General features: G+C 46.1%; 3 protein-coding genes across 4 annotated transcripts; 1 reads left to right on the plus strand and 2 right to left on the minus strand.

Moving 5' to 3' along the window:
* Nucleotides 1-129: 129 nt before the first annotated feature.
* ZBTB33 (zinc finger and BTB domain containing 33) lies at nt 130-10,205 on the minus strand. 2 transcript variants are annotated; one of them, XM_066182008.1, is made up of 2 exons: nt 10,117-10,205; nt 130-5,270 (listed from the first exon to the last, which is right to left on the minus strand). In XM_066182008.1, the coding sequence occupies exons 1-2, from the start codon at nt 10,142-10,144 to the stop codon at nt 3,229-3,231; spliced, it is 2,070 nt and encodes a 689-aa protein (XP_066038105.1). In that variant the 5' UTR covers nt 10,145-10,205; the 3' UTR covers nt 130-3,228. The 2 variants fall into 2 exon arrangements, with proteins under 2 accessions (XP_066038105.1, XP_066038104.1); XM_066182007.1 differs by lacking the exon at nt 10,117-10,205 and adding an exon at nt 6,349-9,883.
* Nucleotides 10,206-10,322: 117 nt separating this feature from the next.
* Nucleotides 10,323-15,416, plus strand: NKAP (NFKB activating protein). The gene is made up of 9 exons (XM_066182009.1): nt 10,323-10,579; nt 10,993-11,073; nt 11,449-11,522; nt 11,740-11,859; nt 12,485-12,530; nt 12,916-13,031; nt 13,181-13,256; nt 13,726-13,875; nt 15,151-15,416. The coding sequence occupies exons 1-9, from the start codon at nt 10,338-10,340 to the stop codon at nt 15,323-15,325; spliced, it is 1,080 nt and encodes a 359-aa protein (XP_066038106.1). The 5' UTR covers nt 10,323-10,337; the 3' UTR covers nt 15,326-15,416.
* Nucleotides 15,417-20,327: 4,911 nt separating this feature from the next.
* Nucleotides 20,328-21,146, minus strand: NDUFA1 (NADH:ubiquinone oxidoreductase subunit A1). The gene is made up of 3 exons (XM_066182012.1): nt 20,976-21,146; nt 20,714-20,803; nt 20,328-20,423 (listed from the first exon to the last, which is right to left on the minus strand). The coding sequence occupies exons 1-3, from the start codon at nt 21,075-21,077 to the stop codon at nt 20,403-20,405; spliced, it is 213 nt and encodes a 70-aa protein (XP_066038109.1). The 5' UTR covers nt 21,078-21,146; the 3' UTR covers nt 20,328-20,402.
* Nucleotides 21,147-21,249: the final 103 nt, after the last annotated feature.

Raw genomic sequence — 21,249 nt, forward strand, 5'->3', positions numbered from 1 at the left:
TTTGAGCTCATTTGCAATGCCAACAGTTGGTCCAACAGTTCCAGGGGAGCTCTGCCTGTCCTGAGAGTTCCCATCTACCCCACCCATTGCAGCATTCAGCTCACAACACACTGGAGTTGTTGAGCTAATTTGCTTTATTTAAAGTGTTCAACAAAACCAATTAGACAGCATCAAAACAAACAAAATTAAGGCCCAAATAAAAACACTTCTCCCTGTTCCCCCCCACAGTGGGTTCCCTAATATTCCCAAAGACTTGAAAAAGGAAGCTACAAACATGTTAGAATATATAAACTGAGTTGCCATCAAAAAGAAACATACTACACCCATCTTGAGAATTAAAATTTTATTTTTGCCATAGAAAGCTCTAAAAACTAATACCATGTATTGATTAATGAAAAGTAGAACACAACTTGAAAAAGTATGTTAAGGAAAGACTGTACAACTATATACATCACAGACTGGGGAAAACCAAGGAATGCTTCACACAGAACATTTCCTAGGCAATACCTGTAGAACTCAGAATTCAATGTATATAGTTGTCAGCTTCTGCACCTTTTTAGAAGCTGCATGCCTTAACAGAACAAAATAAATAAGCAGTAGATGTTATTCAGTATTTATTTAGTTCACATAGTGGAATGTTATGGTATGAATCTCTAAAGAAACCAGACAGTGAGGGTGCAACCACCATTACCATATTCTGCAGCAGATCTGTTAATGGTTTTATATGCATAATAAATGAAACTTTTGAAATTTTGAGATTTTTCATTCCTATATAAATGCTTTGTCAGATTCAACCTTTTTTTTTTCCATTATCCCAAAGCCAATTTCTTAATATTTACATAAGTTTTTTCATTAAGTTAAACTGGAAGTTAAATGCTTACAAAGACAAAAAACCCACAAATATAAGTGCAATAACCAGAAATCTAAATAGAAAAACTTACTCATGGCCCCATAAAAAGTTTTCAAAGAATGGATTTAACATGTTTCCAAACCAATAAATATCAGAAGTGAAATTAAAAAAAAAAAGCTTTACATACCTCTGGACTTTGGATATCAAAAAACACTTCCAAGGAAAACTGAAGACCCTGAGACACATGCAAGCACGAGTCTTCTAGTGAAAATAGTTACAAAGCCCTAATTTTCCAGTTTTCCTCCAAAAAGAGACCTTTACTAGGCACAGTTTAATTTAAGGTTTTAAATATATCAGCAGCAAACAGTGATAGTCATTATGCTTAATTCCAGGTCCCCATACAGGCCATGATCCTTGTGGGTCCCTTCCAACTCAAGACTATTTTGTGATTAAACGTGCATCATGTCAATAACAAAAATAACATTGCATTTGTCTCATCACAAAGGTCAGGAAGTCCCACCACAGCACCAGCCAGCTGAGGCTGAGCCACTTGAGCTGACACAGGCAATCCACACTCATGTCACATGAGGATAATGTCTGACTGCAGAAATGCCACCTCAGTTACATCCCACATTTGGAGCATGACCCATTGTATTCAAAGGGGTCTGCAATACGATCTGGAAATAATCAGGTATTTCATGTTCTTGGCTGACAAAAGAGAAGTGCTGAGCATTATATGCACCACATAAACAAATCCTCCTCCCATCATTGCCCATGTGGATTTCTGGTACCTTTTTTGTAGCTCAACTAATATTTGAACCATTTACCATTTAAGTGCCTTTCTGTGAAGAGTACTGTATGTCTAAACCCTTTAACTTTGAAAGTCATAAAATCAAGATGCTAACTTAAAACATGAAAAAGAAAAGAGAAACCTGAAACTGCAATTTAAGCAGTGAAAGGTTTCCATAACTAGTACTACGCACAACAGTCTTTTTCAGTCACCTCTAGAATTTGAGGAATTTTCATATTACCATTTACAAAAATCAACAAGTCACTGACTCTGAAATGCTAAACTATGACTCCAGTAAACAGCTGTTTTTCTCTACCATTTCCTGATCAAGCTGGATATCTAATTCATTTTTTAATTGCTTAAACAGGCACCAATTGCAAGAAGGATGAAACGGCAACATAATAAACCCAAACCTGGAAACAGCTGACAACTAGACAACCATAGAAAAATTATACTTTGAGTCATGGTGAATAAAGAGTATTTTCTGGTTGTTGGTTTAGTCCTCACCTTCCAAAATGTATAAATGGGGACAACTTTGGGGGGTGGGAAATCCAAAGAGATATACAAGATCTTCAGGATCTCAGTGCTAAACCAGTACAGCACTTAGATGAATTCATAGTTTTGAGAAGCCTTCAGCTAAAAACAAAAGATATTTTTATCATTAATTTTTAAACTCCAGACGGAAGCCATTCTTCTTGAAGTGGAAAAGAAAAAAGGAACAGTACTTCATATCAAACTAATGACTGCCATTTTTTCCAGTAGTAAGAAAATGCAACAACATTTCTCAAGCTTTAAGAAGGTAACATTGTCTCCTTCCTAAGTGTTCTAAGCTTCTTCACTATTGAGTTTTGTGGGGTTTGGTTTTTTCTCATTGCAAAGAGTAAAATATCATGGTCCAGGACACTGAATACTTTGCTCACCATACTGCCAAGTGTAAGTAAATTTTGTTCAGGTTAGCCCTAACTGACTATTGCTTGTTAACAAGACTTTTTTCATGAAGACAGATATAATTCATAATATTTATAAAAGCAGAATTAAAATGCTAGCTCAAAAACAGACTACTACAGTGTAGTAGGGGATCATCTATTTTGGCCCCTTTTTCACAAGTTGTGGGATTATTTTTTTTAAATAGTTCCATGACCAAGAGACTATGATGAAAAAAATCCAACTGTTTTCTTGGTTAACACCTAAACAGAATTCAACATTAAAGTGCTAACATGAAAGAAAGGGTTTACATGGTAAGTATAGGTACAGGAAATACCTCCATTATTTTAGAAATATTTCTAGTTCTTTAGAAGGAATTGTATATTTTCAAGCCACAAATCCTCATGTTTTGATCCAATTTAACATAACAGAAAACACTGCTAGTGCCTTAGAAATGCCTTTGTATTAAAGTAAATTTTCTGATTAATTGCTTCCAGAAACCACTGCAGTTAGCATGGCCCATCTAAGTGTTATATTTGGTGACTTTTTAAAAGAAGTTAACTTCTTTTGACTTGAACCTTTGATTTTACAATAATTTCAACAGTTCTGTTAAAACAGCTGCAATGCTCCTGCACTGAATCCTTTTTCCAGCATTTCAAACATTTCAGTAAGATTCTGGTATCACAAACTCAAACTCAGTACTTCCCTCTGACGGGTTTTGTTTAAAAATTGTTTCATTCCCCTGTGGAACAAAAATGTCATCCCAGCTGATTTGTTTGGCCACAGAGCTGGATGTTGTTCCTTCAGTGCCATCCTTCCCTGAGCCAACACGGTAGACAATTCCCGCCTCGTTTATTCCTGGGACACTGCTGGGGCGGTCAGTGATGTAGGCATACTGTCTGATCTGCAGGGACCTGCAGGGGTGCAGCCGGTACAGCTTGGTGTCTCCAGAAGGGTCTTGGCTGTGAACTGATCTTATGTGGGAGGCCGTAATTTGGTAGCTGATGAAGGATTTGCCACACGTCAAGCACTGGTACCTTCGCTCCCCGGTGTGGTGAAGTTCATGCTTGGTGCGGTATTCTGCAAGGGCAAAAACTTTGTCACAGTAGCGACAGGGGTACTTCTTCTCCCAGGAGTGGATGTTAAAATGTCTCCGCAAGCTCGTCAGACATGCGTACGACCTCTTGCACACAATGCAAATGTAGTAGACTCTGCCGTCCACTATGAGCTCGTAGTGGTCATCGTGCTTTACTTTCATGCGTTTCCCCTTTGGAGATTCATCATCAGACTTTTTGGGTGTGTCATCGGGCTTGGCTTCCCCTTCCTCAGAATCACCCTTCACAGGGATGACTATGTCATAGGTATCCTCACCGATATTGGCATAAACCTTACAGCCTGTGGATAAACCTCCTATTTCAGTTGCTGTATCTAATGTTATGATTTTCTGCCCATCTGCCACATTCTTTGATGCTAGACCCGAACTTAATTCCTTGTTGTTTCCAGAAAGGACATCTGAGATTTTTATTTTAAATTCTCCAGGTTTAGCAGATGTCTCTTGTGAAGATGTAACCACCTGTTTTTTCTGTACACCTGATCCTTCAGTGCTCGCTGCCTTGGGAACAGAAGGCTGCTGAACCAAAGAGCTGCTGCTGACCGAACCAGGACTAAAGGAACTAATGATATCAACATCATCTTCAACAACCTCTTCATCATCAACAGCAGTCGCTTCCACTTCAGTTATGGATCCATTATTGGATGGCTGCTGGTTCTCCTCAACTAAATTAATTGTAGGAGTCACATGTGTTTGATGCAAGGAGCTGGCACCAAGGGATGAGTTAAGCAGAGGCTTGTTTAGCACAATGATATTAGGAGCAAAATGCTGCGGCGTTGCCGAGATGAGTGATTCAGCACCTGGCTGTGTTTGGTTTGGGCTCAGCTGACTGGCAGACAAAGCGAGGTTCTGAGCTGCTGTGGTGCTCGTCAAATGGGGAGAGCCACCACTGCCACAGGATTTTTGGTCAGAAGTTCCAGCTGGACTTGAGCAAGGCTGGTTCTGGCTTGCAGCATTTTTTTCTTTAGTACATTCTTTTGGAGGAACAATCTCAGAGCAAAAAATTACATCATCATCCTCATCATCCGAATCGCTCACTGTAATTTTTGTAGTCTCATATTCTATGCCATGTAAGGAGAATGACTGTGTTATAACTGGCATCCCATCTGTTGCCTCTTGACCCTCTGGCCTGATTACAGTCACCTGTGTTTCAGCATCTCTCTGATTTGGGCTAGAAGTTGAAGGTCCTGAAGCACTGTCTCTGACCTCTCTTGGCACATTTTTGCCTTCAGCCGGAGGTATGCCCAGATCAGCTATGAACTTAACACCCAGCTCCTGCCCTGATTTAATCAGTTCATCAAGTAAATCAGATCGAACACTGATTATTTTGGAACTATAAATATAATTAAGAATTTCTGCAAAAACTTCTGCTCTTACAAAGCTCAATTCAACAACTTGACCAGCCACTGAGAAAAGCTGGTGAAAATATGTGCTTGAGGCTGAAAGGATGTTTCTGTGAGCTCGAAATTTCCGGTCCTCCACAATGACTGTAACATCACAAAAAAGTCCATGGCCACGTTGCTCATTCAAAGACTGAAGGAGCACGCTAGAATATTGTGTGTCTGTTGCGGAAATAAGCTTTTTCCCCTCCATTTCTAAAGGGAAAGCAAAAGATATCAAATTAGTAAAAACACAGATTTACAGTTTTAACCGCATGACAACGTTCACGTATTTACTGTCTATTCTTTCTTTAGGAAAAAACAAATCTGAGATGCTGTTCAGAAGATTATGTGCTACTGCACTCTGCAAATTTGTTTCTTGTTGTTTGTCTTTTCACCTTCTACACAAGGTAAGCAGAATTCTGAATATATTCTCTGTTCTTATAAGGTGGGGAACAGAGAAACGACTCATCTTAGGCAACAGCAAATAAAGTTAATTATAAAACCAAGAAGATTTAAGTTTTGGGTCCCTCATGTGGCTTTAAAAATTATTAGTAATTTCTTTTTAGTTGTGAAATATTCTATAAATTGTTACGAAAAAGCCCAGCAAGATGAAGTTATTTATGGCCAGTCACCAGAATCTGGGTGTCTGTATATTACCAGTCAACTGAGTTAATGAAAACGCAATAAATAGTGCACTTCCTTCCCCAGAAAACTAAACTTTTTTTTTTTAACCCCATATCATATATTCGCAAAGCTTTTTATTTCAAACTGAGACACTGAAGCAGCACCATAACAAATCAGATCTGCTAAGCCAAACTAACCCATGTGTCATCACTGCCCATTCAAAGCCCCCCATTAAGCTACAAAAAAAAAAAAACAACATCAAAATACAGAACAGCGAGTCACGGGCTCTAATTTTACCCGTGAAACTTTATTTCCGCAGGCCGGGCCGGGCCGGATGAGGCGCTGAGGCCGGAGCCCCGCGGCCGCCGCACGCCGGCCCGGAGAGCGCGCCCCGCCCGGCTCCCGCCGCGGTCCCGGGGGGCTTGACCGCGAGAAGGCGCGCTCCGAGCGGGGCCGCCTCCCCCCGGGGCAGCAGCGGCCGGTCCGCGGCCGGAGGCCGAGCGGGAGCGGCGGCGCTGACAGCAGCGGGCCCGCGGAGCGGCCTGGCGGCACCGGGCCCGCGTTGACGGGCGGCCCCTCCGCCGCTCCCCGCTCGCTGAGCCGCGCTGAGCCCCCAGCGGGGCGAGAGGGGCAGCCGAGCCCCCCGAGTCCGCGCTCCCCGCGTTACCTGCGCCGCGCTCCGGCCGCGGCTCCGCTGCCTCCCGCACCACCGGACCCGCCGCACCACCGCCGGGGGGCGCTGCCGGCGCTGCCCTCGGCTCTGACCCGAGCGGCCTCGGGAACCTTCGGGCCGGGCCCGCCCCGCGCTCCCCCGCCGCCGGCAGCCCCGGGGCCGCGGGACTCGGCGCTTCCGGGGCTCCGGACACAGCCGGGGAGGCACCGCCAGCGTCACCGCTCTCGCCTGCAGGAGGCCGCCTACGGCCGCCGAGGTGCCGAGTGTGGCCCCGACCCTGCTTCAGCGCAGGCCTTGGGACGCCTCGGGAGCCGCACACGGGCCTCGCTGCGGCCTTGGCAATTCCCGCCCGGCTCCCCCGCGCTCCGCGTCCCGGGCGGAGGCGGCAGTAAACCCCCGACACCTGCCGTACGGCTGACCGTGTGGATAAGGCAGTGGAGACGCTATTTCCCTCTGAATCTCCTTCCCTTCCCGGGGGCATTGGCGCTGCCCTGCCAACGCTGAGGCAGCCGGCACCTCCGCCCAGCACCGAGGGGAGCTGAAACCCACGCCTGAGCACCCTTGCTCCTGCTGCGGGAGCATTTATTTGGAATTCTTCACACCCTGGTGACACGTCTTAGACAGACTCTGCCAGCGCCCGAACTGACCCGTACGGCTTTGACACAAAGTATCTTTGACAAAATGGGACTCCCGGCAAATTGGATACCAAAGAGACACATCCTCGTCACTTGGAAAACGTTGCTGTTCAGGAATGCTCGAAAAACACCAAGATCGTAAAAAATATTTTTCATTTTCTGATAAAAGAGATGTTACTGATCTGTTCTTTTCTTCTTATTATTATTTTCTATTTTTTTTCTTTTTTTTTTTTTTCTTCCCCTATGCATTCTATGGGCTTGAACCACAGGGGTTCCTGATTTTTCTTAAGATTCAAAAACTTTGACAAGAACAAATGTCCTGTCAAGTTCAATGAAAAACATGAACAGGCCACAGTCACTGGCAGAAATTACTGCAGTCCTTCACTACATAAATCAGCAATGAAATGGTCCTGCCCAGGTTTATGAGCTCTTCTAGCAAGAAAATCATCTGCCAAGACTCCCTGTATTTGTATACTTAGTAACAGAAGTGCCTTTTTGAAGTGAGCCTTCAGATTTTAAATGTTACAAAACCAGTTTCTCTTTATTTATAAGTTTTACCAGAGAGTCAATTGAGGGAGAATAAATAATAGAAAACACTCATCAGGGAAAAAAACAGGCTTTTCTTCCTCATATGACCCTCAATTGTTTTCTCCTTTGATACAGGTTCTTAGTAATTTTTACACAGGAGGCTATATTAAATGAAAACAACACTATCATTGTTTTAATACTTAATCCAGCGCTTTTTTTCCTCCAAAAATGTGTGATGGCCCAAATTCAACAATTTCTTAGCCTTTTATCCTCCAGCTTTAAGGATTTCTCTTCTTATTGCCTCTTCCAACACTAAATAAGTAACAGGAAAATTTACAGCTACAGATGAGCACTGACTTGGAAGGAACCCTGCTCCTGAAGCATCACCAGATCTCTAAAATCAAGTTTGAACCACTTATTCTTAGGCACAGAAATACTGCCTGATTTTTAAAAAGCTGCTGGGAGAGCTGCACCATCTCCTTGAATTTTACCTTTCTCACAGCAGCCTTCCTCTATGGCAGCTCCTTCTGTCAGATATAGAATCTAGACCCCATTGTCACATTGACTGAAGCTGCCACTGTCTTGCTGCATCTGAAAGCTAAAAAAATTTTTTTTTTTTTTTTTTTTTTGGTCAGCATGCATCTCCTAGTTTATGGATTGTTTTTTATTTTTATTTTTATTTTTGTCCTTAGACAAGCCTTTAGAAAGTGTTTGGGGATTCAAGTCACATTAAAATCTTAAAATACAAATAACAATACAAAAGAACCATTTTATCTAAGATATTGACAAGAAACATCTGGGATATGGAAATGCATGGGGTATTCTTGGAACTGAAAAAATACATAAGAGACCCAATAGCAACTTTTGTTTTAATGTATAGAAGTGATCAAAAAAACCACTGGGATAGAGGTTTTGAAAATATCAAGTACAAATTTAAAGAAATTTATGTGCAGGCTTTTGTGAGAAGACAAAAAAGTATGCAATTCAGTAACAAGTTTTCAATTAAGCAATTTGAGGAGCTCTTTTGTTTTGTTTTGTTTTTTTTTTAATCCAGTTTGTGAGAATAGAAAATTCTTTTAAAGAGCTGACAAATTTGAGAGACAAAGTAACATTCTCCATCCTGAAAACATGTATTTTACATTAAAGTAAGTTAAATTTTATAAGCAGAATAGTTAAGGGTTTTCAATAAAATTGAAATTCAATAGTTATCCTACCTAAGACTATCTTTAAAAATAGAAATATTCTTCCACTGTGGAAATTTCAAATAAAAACACACTGCTTCTGAAAGACTCCAAAATAAAAATTTTCCACTGTTTGTGTTTTGAACAAATCTCTAAGAGTATTTCCCCAGCCAATCCCACTATATAAAGTCTCATATAACTGAATTAAAGTCCAGTGATCCTTTTTATTGACATTATAGATGCTGTTATGTACTGCATGAGCGTTATAACTTGTGTACAAAAGCACTTCAAATGACCTTACGATATTAGGTAACACAGGTGCAGAATGCTCCTGAGGCAGATGTTTTAGTCATCATTTAGTCAGATCTCTTTGCCAAAATAATCAAAGGAAGGGAGAAACCAGACTGTCCTCACACAGACACAGGCGACAGTAACACCACACACATGGGCAATCTCCGGTAAATCTTTTCCCTCCCTGTTCTGCACATGGTTACTTGCACCCAAAAAATACACAATTTAAATAGGCATCCTCCGTGTTACAGATTTTTTTATGCCACTTATGGTAGGTTTGGGAGCTAAAATATTGTTTCATTTGTGAAAAAGAGACTGACATACCCTGAAATAATTTCTAGACAGCATAAACTAGCATGGGCTTCCCAGGGTGGAACAGCTGCCCAAAATGCCCCGTTTACACAGAGCTGGCCAGACCCAGCGATATTACACTGCAGTTTTGGGAGCTGAGCAGAAACTCGGGGTTTTTTAAAAGAAAGCTCGGTGGCAACGCGGTCAAACCTGAAGGGAAAGGGCACTCACAGGAGAGTGGATGTCTTATCTGAACACATAATTTGTATCATTTTCATAGGTAAAGGTTAAGGTTGGAAAAGACTTAAGATCATCAACTCCAACCGCGAACCCAGCACCAGCACCATGTTCACCATTAAACCATGTCCCCAAGTGTCATCTCCACGTAACATCTCCAGGGATGGTGACTCCACCACCTCGCTGGGCAGCCTACTCCTGTGCATGACAACCTTTCCCACGAAAAAATTTTCCATGTACCCGACCTAACCTTCCCCTGACGCAACTTGACGCAACATTTCCTCTCGTCCCGTCAGCTTTGCCCGAAGACGCTGCACCGGAGCGGCGGCAGTGTCAGGCCGCGCTGGGGGGTGCCGGGCGCCTGAACATTGGAAACGGGCCTTGCCCGGGCCGGGCCGTGTCAGGCGGTGCCAGGCCCGGCCAAGAAGGGAGAAGCCCACCGGGACACGGTGAGCTGTCCGCGGCGCAGTGCTGCTCCCGGGCCGCCCTGGACAGCTCCCGGGGCCGGGGCCCCGCGCCGGTGCCCGCGGAGCGGGGCGGAGCCGGACCCGCGCCGCCACCGCGCCCCGCCCGCCGCTAGGCCCCCGCCGCCGCCTCACCTTCCGCCGCCGCCGTGCGCGCGTCCATGGCTGCCAGGCAGCCGCCGCGGGGCACAAAGGGAGCCACCGCCGCCGCCGCAGCCACCGCCGCCGCGTTGCCGGCCGGGCGGGTGGGGCGGTGACCCCGCGGGCGGGACCGCCCCGCTCCCGCCCCGCTCCCGCCCCGCTCCCGCCCGGCCGCGAGGGCGGCGGAAGCTGTTGGAAACGGCTGCGCCGCCGCCATGGCGCCGGCGTCCCGATCCCGCTCCCCGCCCGCCGCCAGCTCCGAGCGCCGCGGCCGCCGCTCCCGGTCCCGCTCCCGGTCCCGCGAACGCAATGGCCCGAGGCGCCTGAGCCACCGGCGGAGCCGCAGCCGGTCCCGGAGCCCCGGCGCGCCGCGCTCCTCCGCGCACCACGGGCACCACCACCACGGCAAATGGCCCGAGTACTACGAGAAGGAGAAGGAGGAGATCCTGCGACAGAGGTGAGCGCCAGCGCGGCGGCGGGCCTGCCCTGCCGGGACCCGCACCGCGCCCAAGGGACGGCGCTCCCGGGAGGGGCGGGGGCCTGCGGGTGCCGGGCAAGCGGCCAGGCCTGGTTCCGTGCGGCCCCGTCACGGACACTCAGCCCCTTCTCGGGCTCTCCGTGCGTTCCCCGCGGGCAGGGCCGCCCGGGGAGGACGGGACGGAGCTCGGCTGGAGCGGGGTTAACACCTGCTACCGCCGATCCTCTGCAGTGTGCCGAGCTCTGCTGCCAGACTGCCGGCCTGCGAGCCCTTGCTCCGAGTTGTTTCTTATCCTTGTTGTAGGTGGTTTAGGTGCTTAGGAACACTAACATGTAGGACTGAAAATGTCGGTGTGGCAAACTAGGCGTCAGTGACAGTGATTCCCTTTACAGGAGACTCAATGAGAGAGAGAGAATTGGAGAACTGGGGGCACCTGAAGTCTGGGGCCTGTCACCAAAAGTTCCTGACCCAGAGTAAGGCATATTGTTTCTTCATGTTTTTTATAGTATTATTGACATATCCGTTCGGTTTATAAAGATGTTTTATCCCTGCACTAGTCATGATGCCACAATACTTACTGTATCAGTTCCTTTTTGAAGCAACATAATGAGATTACTACCTTTTTTTCCCACCAAATAATTCCAACGTAACAATTATGCAAAATGTGATTTATTGTAGATTAGGTGATTGTTGTGTTGTGGTTCTGACTGCAGTTCCCAGGCTAAATTAGCTCTTTAAAATTTTACTCCCTGGCAAGGATTGACTCAAAATGTCTTTGGTCATATTTGTACCTTTGATCTTGAGTACAACAAAACAGATTTTAAGTAGCAAACTGTTATTTTACTCAGCTCCGATGAGCACACACCGGTAGAAGATGAAGAAGCAAAATCTAAGAGTAGTTCTTCGGATTCCAGCTCAGAAGGTATTTTGTTTGGCTTGCACAGCTTTTTTGAAAATGGGAAGCTACTGTGGCTTAGAATCTGCTGCTGCTGCTTGCAGGAGGTTCCCTGGCTTAGCTGGGTTTGGAAGTGAGTGGGGTGGGCTCCAGCTCAAAGAGAGTGTTGCTTTGGGAAGATCAGGGAATACATATGTAACTAGATGTTCTTTGTTCTCTAATGTTATCTTTAAAAACATTCCAGAGGAAAAGAAGAAAAAGAAGAAGAAAAGACAAAAGAAAAAACGTAAAGCGTCCAAAAGAAAGCGCAGGAAACATTCTGAGGACAGCGACAGTGACTCTGAGTCTGAGCAGAACTCCAGTGGTAAGACAAGAGGGTTTCAGCTTGCAGTCGTGCCTCAGGAAATGGGATTTCTGAATTTAGCATCCACTTTTTCATGCCAGAGATCTGTTTGATATGTTCTCATATTGACCAGTACTGCAGGGAGCTCTCTACTAATACTTTCCTAGTATAAACAAGCCCCATCAGTGTGTGTACTAGGGAATTCTGGTGGAGGCAATTAGTGATGGAAATAGGCTCAGGGTTGGGATAGTAGTTAGGGTAGTAATTAGGTTAATTGGTAGGGGTACTGGTTAGTGTAATTCTTAGAAGTAGGGTTAGGGGAGTGATTGGGGTTGAGAGAGCAAAAGAGCCTATGGCTCCAGGTGCACTGGGGCTGGAAAAGGCATGCCAAGGTGATCCTGGTGAGGCCCCAGCTGTGCTGTTCCTACATCTTTCTGATCTTTACTGCCACCCCTGGTGATGGGGTTTGGCTTAGGGTTATTGTTAGGGTTGAGAAAGTCAAAGAGCCCACAGCTCCATGAACACTGGGGCTGTAAAAGACATGCCATGTTATTCGCTGCTATACTACTACTATATTAAATAGTAGTAAACCATTTAGTTATAACTAAACATTTCATTTTGACAATAGATACACTTTCTTTTTCAGATGAAGATAAAAAGAAAAGCAAGAAGAGGAAAAAGAAGAGCAAAAAGTAAGTGTTGTGGTTGCTGTGTGTCATTCTGGCTGCTGTTGGCTGGAGGGCAGGTCAGTTTTCTTATCAGGCCCCAAGGGAGCCTGAGGACCTTGGGTAACTTGCAAGACCTGGCAAATAATATTAATCTGATGGATTTTATTTAAATCTACACAATTGTGCACAATCAGTCCTTATAGAACCACTTTCTCACACTCTATGATAGTCAAAACACAACATATATATTGTCTTGGCTACACTGTGAAGTGTTTTGTATGAAACAGCAGACAGCCAGTCTTCCGATAGGTGGAAGTTGCCTTGAGAAACTAAGTATTTGAGTATGATTCCAAGCACCTTTTTCATCTTAAATTTTTATAAATAGCATGTCTGTCTGGCTTTATCACAGGAAGAAGTATAAGAAAAAGAAAGCTAAGAAGAGCAGGAAGGAATCCAGTGATTCAAGCAGTGAAGATTCCGATGATGAAGTGCTTCAAGGGGATGATCTCTGGATCGAGAGGTCAAGTAGGTTCACCTGACTTTAAACTTGGGTGGAAACTTCTTGATTTCCTTTCTGTGAATTCTTTGTTAGGTGTTGCTGACCTGTGAAACACTTCTGATAACAAAGAACAATGGGCACAAGAGTAATCTTCCTTATTATTTGATTGTTGCAGAAAATACTGAAGCTGATAGTTTGATTGGACCAGAGGCTCCCAAAACTCATGCATCTCAGGATGATAGGCCTTTGAAGTGAGTACACGGCTCTAATGGTACTTTGATCAAATCAAGTAAATCAGGTGTGAAAGTTACTGTTCGAAAGGGCTATTGCAACAGTAAGGCATGCAGAGGGAGAAATGCTGTGCCAAAAACTCACAGACAGAAGTTCTAGTGGTGCTAGGCTGTCCCCTGACCTGTCTTTGGGTAGAAAAGTCTGGTTTATGCTTTTCAGCCTTGATTCCTAGAAAAATGAATCCTAAGTGCCTTTATTCTAAAGCTCTGCAGTATTGTGACTTCGTAGTGTCATCAGAATGAACTCAGCTGATAATTTAAGATGTTGTTGCTAGTATTGTCATAAGGAAAAAACAGGGCAATATGTGGGAATGAATAAGAAAGTGCTTAAAAATGCAGCTGTATATAGCAGTGAACAGGGAAGATGGATGTTTAGCTCAGGCTCTCTCTGTCTGAAGACTACTGAAATCACCACTTTTGGTTTTTTTAGCTATGGACATGCCCTCCTGCCCGGGGAAGGTGCCGCCATGGCAGAGTACGTAAAAGCAGGGAAGCGCATTCCCCGCAGAGGGGAAATCGGCTTGACAAGTGAGGAGATTGCATCGTTTGAGAGCTCTGGTTACGTCATGAGTGGCAGCAGGTATGGTTTTGATTCTGGCAGTGGTTCAGTGGAATTTTCAAGGTCTGCTCTCTTACTGACTGAACAGAAGAGTGCTTCCAAGCTCTATTTGCAAGCATGGGGAAGAGGGTGCTCTGCTTGTAATAGTCTACACTAAACTCCCCATTGCTAGAGATGGATAGTGAGTTTTTCAAGGAAGCTTTTTCCTCAAGAGCAAAAGTTCTTCACTGTTCTTCATAGTTCTTCACTTTTCTAATTATTTCAAATGAGGAGGTACTTGTGTCAGGTGGCTCAAAAGTGGTCTGTTTGGACATCCCCATGGATTTGCTGGCCCTTCAGCAGGAGACAAATCATTGTGTGAGAGGTTGGCTGCACTTTTTTCTTTATGACCAACACTCACTTTAATTTTGGGGAGCCAGCAGCTGACACCCTGGGGATAAGGGAGGCTTCTGGCTAACTGCCTGAGAACAGACAGCCCCCAGAAATCAGTTCCTTGCTCTACCACACTCCTTCCTGGGAAGGTTAGTGTGCAGTTTGGATTGTCTCACTTAGGTGTCTGTTTTGCCAGTTGGCAGGCTCTGCATCACAAAAGATGCAGATACTAACTTTTAGGGAGTAAGTATAATTTGCTACAGTGCAAAACTGCAAAGCATTACAAAGGATAAGTAATGCACTTAATCATTACTGCAAAAGATTGCCCAGTGTGATTAAGAATGATACATCACCAGTTATCCTAATACTTTACCATCATTGAGATCTGCACATCAGCTGTGGAGTCCTGGTCACAGCAAAGGATTGGAGAACCATTCCTGGGAATTCCTACATGGTGTGTCCACCTGTAGGCAAGGCCTCCATCTTCACTGTGAGAGGGTCCAGCTTATAGACTGCAGAATAAACAAGCTTACACAACTTCTAGTGCAGGAACATCTGGTTTCATACTCCTCTTGGGTTCCACCCAAAGCCTGGCCAGGGCTTGAGGAGGAACCAAGGGAGCTGGGTTTGATCATATACCTTCAAACAAGGCCAGATGTCTGATTTCATGCCTTTGTCTGGTTTCTAAATGCAGAAAGATAAATATATTCTTATCACACTACATATTTCAGTAATGATCACGCATATTACCTTAATGAGCGGATACAAATACAACGTTTTTGTTGGAAGGTTCATCTAGTACTTCAGTATCTTTTATTTAAAGCCCCTGAACCCATTTAAGCCAGTGGATGGCTGGGAGCTGTGACAGGGCACTGACACCCCTCTGCCCATGCTGACATGTTCTCCCCACATTCTCCCCCACAGACATCGCCGCATGGAAGCTGTGCGTCTGCGTAAGGAGAACCAGATCTACAGCGCGGATGAAAAGAGAGCTCTGGCATCCTTCAACCAGGAGGAGAGGAGGAAACGAGAGAATAAGATCCTTGCAAGCTTTCGAGAGATGGTCTACAGAAAGACTAAAGGCAAAGAGGAAAAATAGTGCTTCATTTGAGCTGTGCGCCATAGCTAGCACCACGTGGCAGCTAATCCAGTCCAGTTGTGATTTGAAAAAAGCTGCAGGTGCTGCAGCACCTTTCACCCAACAGGGCCAAGCCTCAGGAGTGAATTACTTGTATCAAGGAAACAAAGTTATTTTCATCAGGACCTTCTTGGATGGTTTGTTTACCATCTACAAGGAATCCCTGTAAAGAGAAAGGCTATGAGGCAGGAACAGGCAGGAAAGATTAGAGGTGTCAATGTTCTGTGCTCGCTTTGAATCGACAAGCCAAAATATCCCACGAGAAGGCTTTGTTACTTAATGCCAATAAGTGTGATTTTTTAATTCCATTCATTTTTATTAATCGTAGGATCATTTAGCTTGGGAAAGACCTTTAACAAGCTACTAGCACCAGTGGCAAAAATGAAGGAACTCCTGAGTTCCTGTCCTTAAAACAGGACTGTCAACCTCACTATTTTTTCATGAGTCTTTCAGATTTAGGTTTTTCTTCAAGATAGTTGAGTTTGTTTTGTGATTCAAACCAGATGTGTAAATACTTTGTAAATGAGTTGGTAATTTAATACAGATGGGCTTCAGTTACTTTAGAGCAAGCAGATTGCAACTGAGGTGTAAAGTAACAGTGATAGAAAGGTCTGATCTTCGATCCACTGAAACACATGGTGAAGAACAAAGTTGCTTGCTTCTTTTTCTCCTATGTTATACATAGGCATCTGTGCAGTGGGGTGCAGTGATTGGAACCCCTGGATGTACACAGGTGGTAACAAGGATGTATCTTTCAATTTATTTGAAATGTTTTTGTTAATGGAAGTGTTCTAGATTAAACCCTTGTTTTAACTCCTGTAGTATTTTACTTTGGTCTGTTTCAACAGTATTACATGTCTTGCTTTAAACTCTGTGCTTGGAGGCTTTGCTCAGGCGGTACTTACGTGGTGGTTATCTTTGATTCAACTGCATATTTCCAAACATATCTCCTGGAACTTCTTTTCTCAAAAGTGTTTGAAAACAAAATGGTTTTGCAAGATGGGTTGTTTCTTTTTTGTTCTCCTAATTTTTTTGTTGTTGTTCCTATAAGCCTAGCAGCAGAGGTGTCTTGTATGTTTGTATCAAGAAAATAAAAGTCCTAAAGTCCTACAATGTTTTCCCTGGAGTTTCACAGACCTGGCATTCACAAACAGCAAATCCTTCCCAACTGCCTCTTCCCATTTACACTCTGGAACCAGGTTCCATCCTGCTGCCCCCACCCATACCTGCCAGGGACTGTCACACAGAGACAGCTGTCATGTCAGGGCATAGCTGATTTTGCATAGGTTCAATGCCTTTTATCTAACCACAAAATAGAAATGCTGCTAAGGAAGACCTTTTCTTTCTTCATGGTGTTTATTTAGTTCTCCACAATAGAGTATTGGTAATGGTGAATTGGAGCTGTTCATCGGCAAGCAAGTCTTTCTATGCACATTATTTTATTTTCAATTATGTCCTGAAGCCACTTTTCTCTAAACTGGCACTGTTCTGGCCTGGAGAATGGAATAAAAAGAAAGCAGATTGTAAGCATAATACTGAATCCAAGTTTGGCCAGCTGAGAGCTGGCCTTTATTCACCACATAAGGCTATCTGCTGCAATAAAGACCCCCACCTAGACCCATGTAAAGCAGGACAGATTTCTGGAGAATGCAGATGCCCATGGGGTGGCTATTCATGCCTCTGGGGTTAAAGCTAGTGATAAGCAAGGTTGTTTCATGTAGCAAGATTTTGACTTCCACTTCTCTGCTATTATTGCAAACTTATTTTCATCAAGCACCCTGTTTGGTTTTGGAATGGAAAAGCTTGCTACAACAGAAGTGTAATAACACTTACCTCCAAATCAGCCTGCTGGACTCCAGTCTGTAGAAGACCTGCACAGGTACAGTCTGGAAGAGAACAGAGACAGAGTAGAGGCCACCTACAGCCCCTCAAAAAACAGACATTGTAATTAGGTGAGAGCTACTGTTTACTGAAAAAATAACCTCGATATTTGGTTGGGGCAAAAAGGGAAGATACTTCTCAGGGACTGTCTGGGCATTGTTTGGCTAGTGATGAGTAATTGTTTTCATTTGCATCACTTGTCTTTTATAGGTTTTTTTTCCTCAGTCTGTTACTTTCTTTCCCCAAATAGTTACTATTGTTCTATTTATTTTTTAATATTATTACAATCTTTTTTTTTCACTTTCCGTTCTCTCCCTCATCCCATAGTGGTGGGGAAGGAATAAGCAAGCAGCTCTGTGATGCTTAGTTGCCAGCTGGGGTTAAACCACTGACTTTTATTTGGGGATCCATAGCTGTTAAGTAGAAGCACTAAGGTTCAGTATGACTTAAGCCTGGAGGTAAGAAGTCTACTCAGTGCAATTTATTCAATTTTTTTCTCTTGAGTTGCAAGAGTTCATTGTACAGGTGCAAACTTCAGGCTGATCAGGAAAGGGATTCTGAGACAGCTTGAAGAGGGAAGTGTCACTCCCTCTCTACTGACCCCTCATTCTGTAACTCACTCCTACTCAGCCTTTCTTACAGCTGCCCAGAACAATTGTTGCTTGGAAAGGGATGATGGTAACAGCAGGAAGGCAGCTGTAGGATCCTGCCAGATCCTCTTTGTCAAGTTCTGTCAGCCGATGATTAGGGAACTAACCCAGCCTCCTGCTCTGTGCCTTGCTGCCCTTGCCAACTGATAGCACTGAAACTGTTCTGGCAATGTCCAGGCCTTGTCAGCATCTTCATGAGAACTGCTGGCTTGTCTCCAGTCTCTCCACTGTCCTGGTATTTCCCTTCCTCAGGAATGCCACTGTTCTCTTATCTCTTAAAGGACTAGTCCATCCACACCATTTCTGAGAACTTACATCAGGTTTGAATTTGGAGATCACTATAACCAAGTAGACACTGCCTGTTGCTTGTGGGATGGGTTTTCTGCATGTTGGGAGGCCCTAGCAAGCTCTGTAATGGTACCTCTTGCTGTCCTTCAGTTCTTCGTCATCAAGAAATACTGTGTGGTGAAGCCAGCTCTCATGAATGCCCCATGTCTGTTGAATAAATGCATCACACTAAGATTCCCTCTTTCTAGGAGAGCTGACTTGAGGGTGGTGCTGAAATGGAACAGAGGAGCTCTCCTTTAATTTTTCATACTTAACAGTGAGAAGGTGTGGCCTTCCAGAAAGGATGGAACTCTGACTCACAGAAATTAGTTCTTCAATTTGCTGCCGTCCTCCCTCCACTGTGAAGCTTTTCGCTGTGGTCCACTGGATATTTTTGATTACATGCTTGGTTTCTAAAACAAATAAAATGCTGACAAATCCTCCTGAAAAGACTGCAATACATTCTAGCAGAGCAAACACAATACCTTTCTCTTTTTCCTTGGCTTCTGGAACACGTTTGTCATCTTTTTCCTCTCTGGCAGTTTTTTCCTTTTCCTTGTCCGTTGGCTTCACCTTTAGAGAGATAAACGCACTAACACTGAGAGAGCACTGGTCTGAGTGCTGCAGGCCCCATCTGAGGAACATGGGGAGCAGCGGGCAAATCCCTCACCGCCCCTGGTTTGTAACCCGCTCACCCCGCTTGGCGCTCCCGGGGAGGCGGCTGCTTCTCCCCCACTGCCCCGGGCGAGCCGGGGGTCCCCAGGCGCGGCGGGGGCCGCCCGGGGGACTCCGGTCCCGGCGTGGGCGTCCGGCCCCGGGGAGCTGTGCCCGGCCCCGGCGCTGTTGCTGCCGCTGTGCGGGGCCCCGCGGGCACGGGCGGCGCGCCGTCACCATGGCGAGCCCGTGCCGCTCCCGGTGGCCTCGCGGCATTCCCTGCCCGGCACAGCCCGCGGGAGCGCCTCCCAGCAGCCACTGTCTCCCGGGAAGGGAAGACGGTACGAGCAAGAAAATAGCTGTGGGATCCAGGCAGGTTCTCTGCTTGTCATCTTTTTACCATTCTGGACAATTCGGGAGCTAAAGCAGCCTGCAGTCTGTGTTCTGCCAGGCTGGGACTCTGTCCAGCCGGGTGCACGGAGGTGCTGCAGGCTCCGAACCAGCAGCGCTTGCAACACACAGACCTTCAGAGGGAAAGGATCACGGGTACTACCCGAGAGAAGCCAGAAATGTTTTAACAGATCACAGGGTACTGAATTCCCAGCAGCTGCTCTTCCAGGATGACATGCGGCCTTGGGACAGAGAGTAGGAGGTGCTCCACGTGCATTCCCCTACAGCACGTGTTGCAAGACCATGGTGAGGCACCTGTGCCCCTGCCGGTCCATGGTGGAGCAGAGATCCACCTGCACCCCAGGAACGACCCCATGCTGGAGCAGGTGGATGTACCCAGCCTGTGACCCCGTGGGAAGCTCATGCTGGAGCAGGTTCTGGCAGGACCTTTGTGCCCATGGAGAGAGGAGCCCATACAAGCAGGAATTGTGACCCTGCTGGAGCAGCTGGTTCCTGAAGGACTGCACCTTATGCATGGGACACATGCTGGAGCAGTTCATGAAGAACTGCAGCCCATGGGAAGCACTCACACCTGAGAAGTTACTGAAGGAGTCTCCCATGGGAAGGACCCCATGCTGGAGCAGGGGAAGAGTGAGGAGTCCTCTCCTGAGGAGGAAGGAGCAACAGAGACATGGGATGACATTTACCACAAACCCCATTCCCCATCACACTGTGCGGCTCAGCAGGCAGGAGGCAGAAAATACCATGAGTGAAGCTGAACCGAGGAAGAAGGGAAGAGTGGGGGGAAGGTGTTCTATGATTGAACTTCTCATCACCCTGCTCTTATCTGTCAATATATTAAATTAATTTCTCTGTGTCAACTCTCATTTTCCTTCGACAGTAACTGATGAATGGTCTGTCCCTCTCCGTGTCTCAACTCACGTGCCTTTCAGTGTATTTTCTCTCCCTGTCCAGACGAGGACAGGAGTGACAGAGTGGCCTTGGTGGGCACCTGGTGTCCAGCAAGCATCACCCCCCCACAGCAACACAAGTACAAGGGCTGAACACATGTATAGCTTTATTTAAGAGTTAAATCATTTTCTGTAGATACATGAACGTTTCAAAGCGCTGACACCTTAGTCTATGTTCTCCAGACCCTGAAAAAGAAAAACAGCTATATTTGCATCATTCTTGCCACTAATGTGCAACAGGGCATATCTGAAAATGCAGATTTTCAAACTATATTTAATTACCGAGGTCTTAATTAGAACAGAATTAAAACGCACATCCCCAGAGGCAGGCCAGCTGCAGGCACCGAGTGAGATCTGACAGCCCCAAGAGCGACCAGTGCCCACCTAAGCGGCCGTCCCAGAACTCGGGGATGGGGGAGCAGTGCTTGGGTCCCGGTTCCCCCCGGCGGTACCTGCCCAGCGCCCCCAAAACCTACCTTGGGCACATAGTGTTTGTTGACACCCGACAGCCGCCGGTCCCTTTCCATCAGGCTCCACTCGTACGGATAGCGGGCGATCCTCTTCTCCTGCAGGCACAGAGCCAACCGCCTGTTAAGGCCTCGGGCAGGAGCTCCCGAGGGAAGGCGGGGTAAGGGGAGGCCCGGGAGGGAAGGGATCCCAGAGGGCCGCCGGGGACTGGGGGATAACGGGGCCTCTGCGTCCCGGATCTCGGGACCTGCCGCCCCGCCCCGCGCTGACCTTGCCGCCGTGGCAAACGCGGTGCATGAAGACGGTGGCCAGGCCGGGGACGGTGAGGCAGACGCCCATGATGGCCATGCCGGGCAGGATCTCGTACCACATCCCGCCGCTGCCGGTGCTGGTGTCGGTGCCGCTGCCCCCGCGCCGACTGCCGGGGCACTCCCGGCATGCCCCGCGCCCTTCCCGGCCTGCCCCGCGCCCCGCCCCCCGTCACAGCCCAGCGGGCCCGAGCGGGCAGCGGAAGCGACAAGCGCTGCGGGGGGACGCCCCCTTG

The sequence above is a fragment of the Chamaea fasciata genome, unplaced genomic scaffold (assembly GCF_029207755.1).
Source record: "Chamaea fasciata isolate MVZ Bird 193981 ecotype frontalis unplaced genomic scaffold, bChaFas1.0.hap1 SCAF_4, whole genome shotgun sequence".
Classification (NCBI taxonomy): Eukaryota; Metazoa; Chordata; class Aves; order Passeriformes; family Sylviidae; genus Chamaea; species Chamaea fasciata.

What these genes read in the sequence shown, in the direction of transcription:
- ZBTB33 (XM_066182007.1), bottom strand. Translation starts at nt 6,835, where the DNA reads ATGCCCCCGGGAAGGGAAGGAGATTCAGAGGGAAATAGCGTCTCCACT. An exon ending in GCGGCCGGAGCGCGGCGCAG is followed by an intron (nt 5,271 to 6,348) that starts GTAACGCGGGGA and finishes CTTTCCCTTTAG; the next exon opens with AAATGGAGGGGAAAAAGCTT.
- NKAP (XM_066182009.1), top strand. Translation starts at nt 10,338, where the DNA reads ATGGCGCCGGCGTCCCGATCCCGCTCCCCGCCCGCCGCCAGCTCCGAG. An exon ending in GAGGAGATCCTGCGACAGAG is followed by an intron (nt 10,580 to 10,992) that starts GTGAGCGCCAGC and finishes TTCCCTTTACAG; the next exon opens with GAGACTCAATGAGAGAGAGA. An exon ending in TTCGGATTCCAGCTCAGAAG is followed by an intron (nt 11,523 to 11,739) that starts GTATTTTGTTTG and finishes AAAACATTCCAG; the next exon opens with AGGAAAAGAAGAAAAAGAAG.
- NDUFA1 (XM_066182012.1), bottom strand. Translation starts at nt 21,077, where the DNA reads ATGTGGTACGAGATCCTGCCCGGCATGGCCATCATGGGCGTCTGCCTC. An exon ending in GCGTTTGCCACGGCGGCAAG is followed by an intron (nt 20,804 to 20,975) that starts GTCAGCGCGGGG and finishes CTGTGCCTGCAG; the next exon opens with GAGAAGAGGATCGCCCGCTA. An exon ending in ACAAACACTATGTGCCCAAG is followed by an intron (nt 20,424 to 20,713) that starts GTAGGTTTTGGG and finishes TTTCTTTTTCAG; the next exon opens with GGTCTGGAGAACATAGACTA.